The sequence below is a fragment of the Petaurus breviceps genome, unplaced genomic scaffold (genome assembly GCF_028583685.1).
Source record: "Petaurus breviceps papuanus isolate PSGF00001 unplaced genomic scaffold, PetGlider_PUasm1.0 176, whole genome shotgun sequence".
Taxonomy (NCBI): domain Eukaryota; kingdom Metazoa; phylum Chordata; class Mammalia; order Diprotodontia; family Petauridae; genus Petaurus; species Petaurus breviceps.
In genome coordinates this window covers 31524511-31536584 of record NW_027185771.1, presented here as the reverse complement: position 1 = coordinate 31536584, position 12074 = coordinate 31524511, and the positions used below count along the sequence as shown (strand labels likewise).

Below are 12074 nucleotides of genomic sequence, written 5' to 3'. Positions count from 1 at the left end.
CAAAATAGAATCCACTAATCAACTCCTGATAAAAAGATCCAAAAAAAGTAAACTCCTAGGAATATTATAGCCAGGTTCCAGAGTTCCCAGACCAAGGAGAAAATTTTACAAGCAGCCAGGAAGAAACAATTTGAATATTGTGGAAACACAATCAGTATAACACAGGATCTGGCAGCTTCTACACTGAGGGATCGAAGGGCCTGGAATGTGATATTCTGAAGGCCAAAGGATCTGGGATTTAAACCAAAAATCACCTACCCAGCAAAACTAAGTATCATGTTTCAGGGGAAAATATGGTAATTCAATGAAATAGAAGACTTTCAAGCATTCTAGAAAATTTGACATTCAGATACAAGAAAAGAGAAGCATGAGAAGGTAAACAGGGAAAAGAAATCATTAGGAATTTATCAAAGTTGAAATATTTATATGCCTACATGGAAAAACTATAATTATAACTTATGAAACTTTTCTCAGAATGAGAAATAGTTAAAGGGAATATAAATGTGTGTGTGTGTATATATATATATGTATATGTGTGTATGTATATATGTATACATATATATGTCTATATAGGAGGGTATATGGGCATATGAATATATATGGGAGTATGTGTATATATATGTACAGGTATACATAGACAGAGGACACAGGACCAATTTAATAGGAAGGGATGATACTTAAAAAGTGAAATTGAGAGGTGAGAGGAATATAAGGAGAGGAGATGGGGAGAGACAGAATAGGGTAAATTATCTCATATAGAAGAGGCAAGGGAAAGCTGTTACAATGGAGGGGAAGAACAGGAAGGAAAAAGGGAATGAGTGAACCTTCCTCTCATTGAATTTGGCTTAGAGAGGGAATGACATAAACACTAAATAGGGTATCTCACCCTACAGGATAGTAGGGGGCAAGGGGATGAGAGGTGGGATGATGGAGGGTAGGGAAGGTTGAGGGGGAGGGAAGTTGGAAGCAGATACTTTTGAAAAGGGGCAGGGCCAAAGTAGAGAATAGAACAAGTGGGGAGCGGGATAGGATGGAGGGAAATATAGTCAGTCTTTCACAATATATCCACTATGGAAATGTTTTATGTAGCTACACATGTACAACCTATATTGAATTGCTTATCTTCCCAGTAAAGGTGGGTAACAAGAGAGGAAGGGAAAGAATCTGGAATTCAAAGTTTTAAAATAAATTGTTTAAATGTATATGTATATGTATATGTATACACACACATATACATGCAACCGGGAAATAAAATATACAGATATACAGGCACTGGGACATAGAGATCCATCTTGCCCTACTGGAAAGTTGGAGGGTGCATGGGGGAGTATAGAGAGAGAGAAGATTGGGGGAGGGGGTATTCAGTGGAATCGCTGTTTTGGGGAAATATGTGGAAAAATTATAATTCAAAATCTTGTGAAAATTAATGATGTAAATTAAAAATTAACATAAAATTTAATTTAAAAAATTAATGTATGGAATCTTTTAGGTCCATAAGAATATCTACAGTTGCCTATGCATAAAAATGCCTACATATATTGACTAACATGTTTTAGTTATTGTCTATACATTTTCAAAATGAGTAAAAATTTTTGCATGTAGAATTGCTTTAATCCTTGTAAAGAAACTTTTAGATAGTATTTTGCCTGTTTGAAGTTGCTCTGATAATATGAAGAAAGAGAAGTACCCATTTTATGTCAGATTTTCAAAGATCTTTTTAAAGTTCTTCCTATAGCCCTGATGCTCATAAGGTTAACTCCATAAAATTTGCCATAGCCTTCACTATATGAACTAATTGTGGAAAGGCCAATGTGATTATGTTCTTAAAGGTCCTATTAAATTATACCAAGTCTTATTATGACCAGGTTTAATCTCAAGTGTCTTGAAACCTAAAAAATTGATCTACTAGAAGGTATATCTTTGCAAATTCCCCCAAGATACAAGGTCGAGGGGACTGTTCCAGCTACAGTTAACAATTAACATTTCAGTTAAAGACACCAAGATGTTGATTCAGGGATGCATGTTCCTGAACTTAAGTAGATCAAACTGGACAGTTTCTGGAGACAGGGGTCAAGGATAGACATGGAATTTGTGTCTATGACAGAATTTCCAAGGGAAAACATTCCAAGGAAAAACATTTCCCAGAAGTAGGCTTCATAAAGTAGAGAGTCATACCCAAAATGACAAAAAAAGAGAAACCATTTGTCTAAATGGACTTTAAGATTTATTTTCTGTTCCTTTCCCCCCTTCTATTAATAATAAAATTATATTTATTTTACATTATCTCCTAGAGAGTCCTAACTTTTTTTGGAAGGGTATTTAGATGTCAAATTTAAGAAAAAAAACTTGAAGCTTAAAATTAGAACCTAACTGTCCCAATTAAAATATATATATAGTTTATGTCTCAATCTATGACTGGAAGCATCTTGTGTTTCAAAAAGATTCTACTCATGAAATTCCAGTTCACTGTCTCTGAGAGTGGATAACTTTTTTTTTAAAGCAATCGGAGTTAAGTAACTTGCTCAAGGTTACACTGCCAGTTATTTTTGTGTGGGTGCCGAGCATCTGAGGCTGGAACCGATCCCAGATCTCCTGATCCTGGGACCGGTGCTCTTACTCACTGCACCACTTGGCCTCCCCAGAGAGTGAATAATTTTGCCAAAGAGTTACTACAATTCAGAACAATAGCTCCAGAAAGCTCTATTGGATATGATTGAGTTTGGGAAATTGTGACTCTCCAATTTTGCTAGGAAGTTTTGTTTAAACTGTTTTAATTTCTCTTTCTCAGATATATTGTGGTACAATAAAATGTCAATATGACTCCATCCTACCTCTCCCATCTTTTCACAAATTTCACCCCTCCACATACTCTATAGCCAGATATATTGTCCCACTTTCTGTTTTTCATACATATCATTCCATTTCCTATCTCCATATCTTTTTCCTGGATGTCCTTATTCATACCTAGAATATTCTTTCTGCTCACCTCCACTCATGCTCTTTCCATTGCCCTCATTTGCCCACTTACTTTATTCAAGGTAGAGTCAGCCTTGAAGGTCTTGAGTGAATCCCATCTCCAAGATGGTTCCTCTTTCTTCCTTGACTCTTATTAATCTCTCCCTCCTCTGAAAAGCTACATCAGAGTCTCTGTTCCATTTGCTCTTAAACAGAGGAATGCACTCTCCTTTGCTGTTTGCCTGTATTCTACTATGGTGCAGTATTTATTTTTCTTTAAATGACTGTGGGATACTTTACTTTCAGTTTATTACATTTGGTTCATGATTTTAGTTTATTGAGATAGTTTTGGATCTAAAAGAACTAGCCATCTCTTCTAGTTTGCATCCACTGCAGCCTTGATGAACATGCCATCTGTATTTTTAATCAAGTCATTAATAAAAATTGAATATGGAAGCAAAAAAAAGTGAAGAAATTCAAGAGGATACTTAAAAAAATAGGAATGAAGAGGGCCTAGCAATACCACATCTCAAACTATATTAGAAAGTAGTTATTCTTAAAACAATTTGATATGGGTTTTTTTTTAAAATAGAGATTAATCACTGGAACAGATTAGGTATACAATATACAGTAGCAAATGAATATATTAGCTTAGTACATAAGGTAAACACAGAGATCCCAGATACTGGGATTAGAACTCACTATCTGATTTTTAAAATTCTGAGAAATTGGACAACAGTATGAAAGAAATTTAATTTAGACCAACACCTTATATCACACTCAGATAAGATTTAAAGGAATGTGTGACCTAGATATAAAAGGTCACATTATAAATAAATTAGGTAAACATGAAAAAAAATTACCTCTCATATCTATGGATAAAGAAAAATTTATGACTAAAGAAAAGAATAGAGAGGATCAGAAGTAAAATATATAATTTTAATTACATGAAATGTAAAGGTTTTTTTTCTCAAACAATACCAATTGTTGTAAAAATTAGAAGAGAAACGATTACCTGGGGAAAAATCTTTGTAGCAAGTTGCTCTAATAAATATTTCATTTCCAAGATATATAAGGAACTAATTCTAATATATAAGACTAAGTAAGAGTCATTCTCCAATTGATGAATAATCAAAAGATATGAACAAGCAGTTTTCAAGGGAAGAATTCAAGTTATGTATAGCAATATGAAAAGATTATTCAAAATCACCAATGTGGGAATGCAAATTAGTGTAACTGTAAAGTTTACCCTCACACCTGTCAAATTGGCAAAGTTGGCAGAAAAAGCAAATGTAAATAATTAAAGGGCTGTATGGAAACAGGCAGGAGTGGAGCTATAAATGGATACAGCTATCAGGGAAAGCAATTTGGAATTATGCCAAAAAGGAATCAAGTTGTGCATGGTAATTGGGTGTACTCAAACACACACACACACACACACACACACACACACACACCCAAGTTGGGTACAGAATTATATTCAAAAGAGAAATCAGAGGAAAACAGAAGGGGGGAGGGTTAGAGGAAGAGTAGAGTAAGGGAGTTATTAGTCCTAAACCAAAGAAACTCAGATATTTTTAGGTATTGGCAAAGGACAGGAATCTGAGGGAGTGACAATAAATTTGGGAAAGAGTGAACAAATTATGGTATATAAATATGATGGAATACTATTGTGTTGTAAAAAATTATGAAGGGGATGGTTTCACAGAAACTTTATTTAAAGATTTATATGAACTGATGGAGAATGAAGTGAACAGAACCAGGAGAACATTTTCTACAATGATAATAAAATAATAAAAACAAACAACTTTGAAGGAATTAAGAACTCAGATCACTGTATAACCAACCATGATTTCAGAGGGCTAATAAAAAAAAATGTTAACCATCTTTTGTTATAAAGGTGAATGACTCAGAGCACAGAATGAGAAGTATATATTTTTGGACGTGGACAATACGGAAATTTATTTTGTTTAACAATATGAGTTTCTAACAAAGTTTTTATTTTTCTCTCATTGTCAATGGGATGAATTGAGTGGGAGGGAGAGAAGGCATATTTTTGCTGATTGAGAAAAAAAGAAATACAATTTTTAAAAAATTCAGTGTGCAATGAAGCAACTTTAAATTCCAAACTGAGGCATCTGTATTTGGTACTAGAGGCAATAGAGTCTCTGAAGATTTTTGAGGATAGTGGCATATCCAGACCTGTATTTTTAAAAACAATTACAGATTATACTATACAAACTGTAATATGGAGATATAGCAGTTATCTATATATATACACAATTATTATATATACACCATTTATATATTACAGTTATCTGTTATATATATAGTTATACAGATATCTCTTACAACTAAAATCAATGAATTTCATAGTTTTAAGGGATCATAGAGTTTCTTGTCTAACCTCTTGTACAAATAGCTGATGCATCCTTTCTACAATACCCTCTATAAGTGATCATCTGGTTCTAACCTCTACTTTATATGTACTGATGCATATATACAGGATTGTATATATACAGGATGATGCAGGATTAAATTGTACCTGGTATACATATAACTGGTGACATTTTCAATGATAGATAATTCATTACTTTATGAATTTAATTTTCATTTAATTTTCAAATGAAGTCCAATGTGTCAATGTTAAGTCATAATCCATGCTGATCATTATTTACTGTCAGAATGCTTCATGTCTACTAAGATATTTAGAGTTTCTGATCCATGTTGGTGGAAGAAGTCCCCTTGGGGATAAAATCACAGGTTGTTTTAAACTTAGTAATAAAGATCATTAGCTTCTCTACCCATTTGTGGATATGGTGCCCATAATTTCAAACACCAATGTTTTCAGAAGACAGATATCCTTTCCCTCTCCTCAAACCCAGGTGAGCACTGAGACTAGCGCAATTGGGCTCTAAAATAGGACAACTAACTGCATCTCTAATAAAGCGTCATGGGGGTTAGCTCCTAGGGATTTATGAAACTGGTAAATATCCTTGCCATAACTAACTAGCAGATTCTTTTGTTCCTGGGAGTGGTGAACCACTTACTCTGAGTTCTGCCTAGAACTCTTTCTATCTCCTTTGCTTTAGTAAAGAAAGTTTTCAAGGTTCCTAGGTCATAGTCTCATAATGAATCTCCCCTTATCCAAAGGAGATAAATGGTGGCAGGAGAAATGGAGTCTTTGGTGAAGCTATCCGAGATCAGCAAAGACTAGTCAGGTAAGGGATAGGAAAGTAGGAATGGAAAAGTCCATAGATAGATTGACAGAGAGACAAACATATTTCTAACAATTAGAATTTCTAGATAATGGAATAGTATGTCTTGGGAAAATAGTCATTGAAAGGTGCAGTCTGACCATGGCATTTCCCAGTTGCAAACCTAAGTGGCTTCTTTTTGCTTCTCTGATTATATATAAAATCCTTAGCCTGGTATTTAAATCTCACTCCTACGGGATTCTACCTACCTTGGATAAAGACAGAGATCATGCTTATCAAATTTAGTGGTGACATGAAACTATCAGAGAATCAGGATCTGAAAAGAACCTGACAAGCCATAGTATTAGGTTGAATCTGATTAGTTTCAATAGGTATAATGTAGAGTTTACATTTGGGTCGAAAAAATCAGTTTCACGAATACAAGATAAGGGAGGCAGGATTAGATAGTACCTCGTCTGATAAGAAATCTGGGGGTTTACTGAACTGCCAGCTCAACAGTGAGTCATCACTATGATATTGTAGTCAAAAAAGGGGATTCAGTATAAGGCTGCATTAACAGAGGCTTGACTGCTGGGAATAAATTGACATACTTTGCTCTGAATAATGTTCTCTGAGTTCAACAGTTTAGGATGGACATTGGTAAATTGAAGAACAGTCCAAGAAGGGTCACCGGAATGGTAAACGTGAAAACTGGAAAAGGAGAGAAAGGAATAATAATTTATTAAGTGCTTATTATATGCCAAGCACTGTGTTAAGCACTTCTATAAATATCATTTTCTTTGATCCTCACAACAACCCTGTGAGGAATGTGGTACTGCTATATCCATTTTACAGTTAAGGAAATTGAGGGAGACCCAGAGGTTAAATGACTTGCCCAGGGTCACACAGTAATTATATGAGGGTGGCTTTGAAGTCAGATCTTCCTTTTCAGTGTTCTAACCACTGGACCACTTAGCTGCCTCAAGAAACTAGGTCTAACTGAAGAAACTAGGAATTTTAACCAGAAGAAGAAAAAAAATACTTGGGGCAGGGAAGGGAGAGATAAAGGTGGTTGTGATAACTGTTTTTAAGGATTGTCATGCAGAAGAAGCCTGACCGCAAAATCAGGGGCAATGAATAGAAGTTGCTAAGAATCAAATATGGTATTGATGTCAGAACAACTTCCTATCCATTAGAATTATCTATAAGTGGAATGGGTTTCCTCATGAGCTAGCAGGCTCCCTCACATTGGAGGTATTCCAACAGAGATTAGTGACTTTTTGACAGCTATGCTTAGTAAGAATTCCTTTTGGGATATGGATTGGTCTAGATAATCACTGAGGTCCTTTATTATTCTAAAATTTTGTTATTCTAAGATACATTTATAACCATTTCACATTACCCCCCTTCATGTATTCTACCTTTCAGCCAAACAATTATAAGCTCTTCTCCAAAATCAACATGCAAACTCCTTCTTCCATAACTTCTCATGGGCTATCTTCATTCCTGGAATGCATTCTCTCTGCATCTCTGCCTTTGGAGAGTTCTTATCTGCCTTCAAAACTTGGACCAGGAACAACCTACTCTCAGAAGCCTTCCTTGATCACCCCAATTTTTAGTGTGCCAAATTCTCTTTTTTTAAAAAATATTTTTTGGAGGGGGCAATTGGGGTTAAGTGACTTGCCCAAGGTCAGATGGCTAGTAAGTGTTAACTATCTGAGTTCAAATTTGAACTCAGGTCCTCCTGACTCCAGGGCCTATGTTCTATTCACTGTACCACCTAGCTGCCCCAAATGTTCCACATTCTTATTAGACTTCACCTGATTTCTCCTTTGCACTTCTCATTCCCTATATTATACTTCTAGACTTATAGTCATATCCTCCCTTAGTTGGAAGATCCTTGAGGATGGGGCCTATGATAGTTATATAGATAGAGACAGAGAGAGAGACAGAGAGGGAGAGAGAGAGAGACAGAGACAGAGAGAGACAGAAACAGAGAGATAGATAAATTTTTGGCTCTAGTGGCTGACACAGTTCCCACCATTTGCTTAGTATTTGTTGCATTTTTTGAATTGTGCAAGACTAAGCAAAACATAAACATTTTCCTGGTTTTCAAAAAGAAGGGGGGAGGGCAAAGAAGTTTAAGTATTCAAACTTTAGACTGATGAACTTGATATCAGATACCATAATCAGGATCCCAAAAGGTCTTGACAGGTTGAACCAAGGGGCCCAATCTATCAAGATTAAATGAAATAGGAATAAAATGTAAACTATTACAAATTGATTTTATTTTAATCTTTGTACAAATTATAAGATGAGAGAGATGTGATTCAATAGCAGCATGTGGAACATGGAAGAAGGACCTGGATGTTTTAGGAGATGTCACTTTGGCTGTGACATCATAACCAAGTGTAGTGTCCAGAGTAAGGAAGATGTTAATTCCATTAGACTCTCTCCTGGGCAGAACACATCTGGTATATCGTATACAGTTCGGAGTATGACATTTTTGGAAGGATATTGATTAGCTGAAAAATGCCTAGAAAAGCATGATGCTTGACCATGATTCTAAAACTTCTCAAAACCATGTTATACACAAATCACTGGAAGGAACAGGGGATGTTTAGGCTGGAGAAGAGAAAATATAGGGTAGATTTCAGCTTAATAAAAGGAAAAACTTCCAAGAAATTAGAAGTATCTAAAATGAATCAATCTGCCTTGTGAAATAATGTTTCCCACTATAGATGATGTTAAATTAGATTATTCCCTCATTTGGAGTTTGCAAAACTGTTTCGTACATCTGGTAGAGATTGACCCTAGACACTTTCAGGGCCTTGGGAACCCTGAGATCCTAAAATTCCAGTTTCCATAGGACAATTTAGTCATTAGCCTGAGGTTTGGGGTGGGGATGGCTGGGGACAGTAACTTGTTCCAATTTATATAATTACTCTCTTAAAATGCCAAATCAAGAACCTTTGTCACCTGATTTATATTTCACTTCCACTTCTCCCTATGCCTTATCCCTCCTAAATCTCTTCTTGGTTCTCATTGTGACTTCTGGTCCTTCAACCCCTCAGGCCTCTCTCAGGCCATCATAGCTGTTCTGTCCATACTCGACTCCCTTCCCTTTCTCACACAACTCTACACTCTCCTGTACTCCCAATTCCCTTCCTTCCTTTTCCTATTCCTTGCCCAACCCCAACCCCGAATTACTCCTATTCTCCACCTCCTCCACTCCTACTCATGATGCTGCTGAATAAACAGAACTGGAGTAAGTTACACAACTGTATTGATTGGGTCCACTATCAATCCTTAAATCCTGGGTTCATCATTTTAACTAACTAATCATCTTAACCCAATCACATTCATGTTTGTCCCAAACTTTTCTTCTGTCCTCAAGCCTTCCATAGACCCCTCTTCCCCTGCCCTAATTAGCTGGGGATCTTTTCATCATACTTTACTATGCAAATCAAGACCATTCATAATGAGCTCCCTCTTAATGCCTTCTCATCTCACAAATTCTTGACATCTCCTTCCTTTCTCCTAGTCCCTGATGGAGTTTTTCCCCAACAGGGTCCTAATTGATCCTCTATCTCACTCTGCAAAAAAATGTTAAGTGACTTGTCCAGGGTCACACAGCTAGTAAGTGTCTGAAGCTGCTGCATTTGAATTCAGATCTTCCTGACTCCAGGCCTCATGCTCTATCCACTGCATCACCTGGCTGTCCCCAATTTTTTTTAATATTACTTCATTGTTTATGGTTGCTATTGTTCAGTTGTTCATTCATGTCTGAATCTTTGTGACTCCATGGACCATACTGTTTCATGGTTTTGTTTGTTTGTTTGTTTTTGACAAAGATGCTGGAGAGGTTTGTCATTTCAAACTTCTCCTATGAATTAAGGCAGAGGTTAAATGACTTGCCCAGGGTTACACGACTAGGAAGTATCTGAGATTAGATCTGAACTCAGGTCTCCCGCCCTGGGTCTTTCAGACCCAGTGCTCTATCCACTGATTCACCTAGCTGCTCCCTCTTCCCCCTCCTCCACATGAATAGTAGGGTTTAAAGTGGGTGGTCACTCACAGGCAAAAGCATTGTTTCACAGAGCCTGTAAATTGTTTTGCTGACCAAAACTAAATAAAGAAATAAAGTCCCTGAAAATTAGGTATTTCACTGATTGATGTGCAACTTAATTTACTTAAGGAATTGTTCATTTATTTTCTTTAGGTCTTTTGTTGCTTCCTGGTGTGTCAATGACATGGGGCAGGGAAATCAGTCTACTGTCTCTGAATTCCTCCTCCGGGGGATCTCCCATTGGCCAGAGCTCGACCAGATTCTTTTTGGGCTCTTTCTATTCATGTACCTGGTGACTCTGGTTGGGAATCTGCTCATCTTCCTGGCCATCATCTCTGAAGCTCGTCTCCACACCCCCATGTACTTTTTCCTGGCTTGCCTCTCTTTAGCTGATATTGGCTTATCTTCTACTACAGTCCTGAAGATGTTAGTGAATATGTATACCCGATGTCACACTATTTCCTATGTAGGGTGCCTAACACAGCTATATTTTTTCCTGACTTTTGGTGATCTAGATAGTTTTCTGCTGGCTGTGATGGCATATGATCGTTATGTGGCCATCTGTCGCCCTCTCCACTATACCACAGCCATGAGCCCCAGGCTCTGTGTCCTTCTTGTGAGTGTGTGTTGGGTTCTCACTAATCTTGTTGCCCTGACTCACACCCTCCTCATGGCCCATCTCTCTTTTTGTGTGATAGGGGAAGTGTCTCAATTTTTCTGTGATATTGGCCCCCTTCTGAAGCTGTCCTGCTCTGACACTTATATCAATGAGTTGATGGTTTTTGTTGTTGGTGGCCCAGTTATGACAATCCCTTTCCTATGTATTGTGGCCTCCTACATTCACATTGTCTCGGCCATCCTCAGAATCCCATCAGGGAGTGGAGGAAGGCGAAAAGCTTTCTCTACCTGTGGCTCCCACCTCTCTGTAGTTTGTGTGTTCTATGGAACTGTTTTGAGTGCTTATTTCTGTCCATCATCAGTATACTCTACTGAGGATACAGCATCATCTGTGGTCTACACAGTAGTCACCCCAATGCTGAACCCTTTCCTCTATAGCCTGAGGAATCAGGATATGAAAGCAGCCCTAGGAAGCCTTCTAAGAGGTAGGCTATTTATCTCCCAGGCTCAGTGATCCTTGCCCCACCCCACACCTCTCAAAACACACACACACACACACACACACACACACACATACACACATACACACACACGTGTATACTTAATATTAAACATCAATACAATTGGTTCAATATGATTTACAACTATTTACATTTTCATTCATTAATTTTAATTTTTATAATGTTAACACTTTCCCCCTTATCCTCTCTAAGTCTCCATCAGGGCTCTTGGTTTATTTCAGGGCATCACAAGATTAGATTTTTTAGCCAAGATTACTAGAGGCAGATGAGTCCCACAAAGCAATTAGTATCTCTTAATTGTCAGAGAGGAGTATGATCAGCCATACCTGAAGGCCAACCAGATTTCCTCAGTGGCAGCTAACATAAGGCTTTTCCTACTACCTCAACCTTTGTCCTCCTTTGTGGTCTCAATGAATATGGTCTTTTCAATCCCTTTGCAGTTGCTGACCCACTAAGTGGGGACAGTCTGACCCAATTTATTAACAGTTATAATGCCACTGTTAATAAACTGTTATCTTGCCTGGAAAACTTGCCTCAGTTTATCTTTGTTGCATATTTATTCACCACAGTCGAATATCTCAACTTTCACAAAACCTAGAAAATAGGTATTCAGTTAATCCTTTGGGGAGGGGAGAGGAAAAGAAAAGGAAAATTTAAAAAGGCGAAAGGAAAAATAAAGGAATAAGACAGAAAATAGAAAAGGAGAGGGCAAGG

The 12074-nt window shown here is 37.1% G+C and overlaps 1 protein-coding gene across 1 annotated transcript; it reads left to right on the top strand.

Moving 5' to 3' along the window:
- Window positions 1–10402: 10402 nt before the first annotated feature.
- LOC138159487 (olfactory receptor 1N1-like) lies at window positions 10403–11353 on the top strand. The gene has a single exon (XM_069085859.1). The coding sequence runs from the start codon at window positions 10406–10408 to the stop codon at window positions 11351–11353; it is 948 nt and encodes a 315-aa protein (XP_068941960.1). The 5' UTR covers window positions 10403–10405.
- Window positions 11354–12074: the final 721 nt, after the last annotated feature.

Excerpts from the sequence above, each read along its gene's own strand:
- LOC138159487 (XM_069085859.1), top strand. The coding sequence starts at position 10,406 with ATGGGGCAGGGAAATCAGTCTACTGTCTCTGAATTCCTCCTCCGGGGG.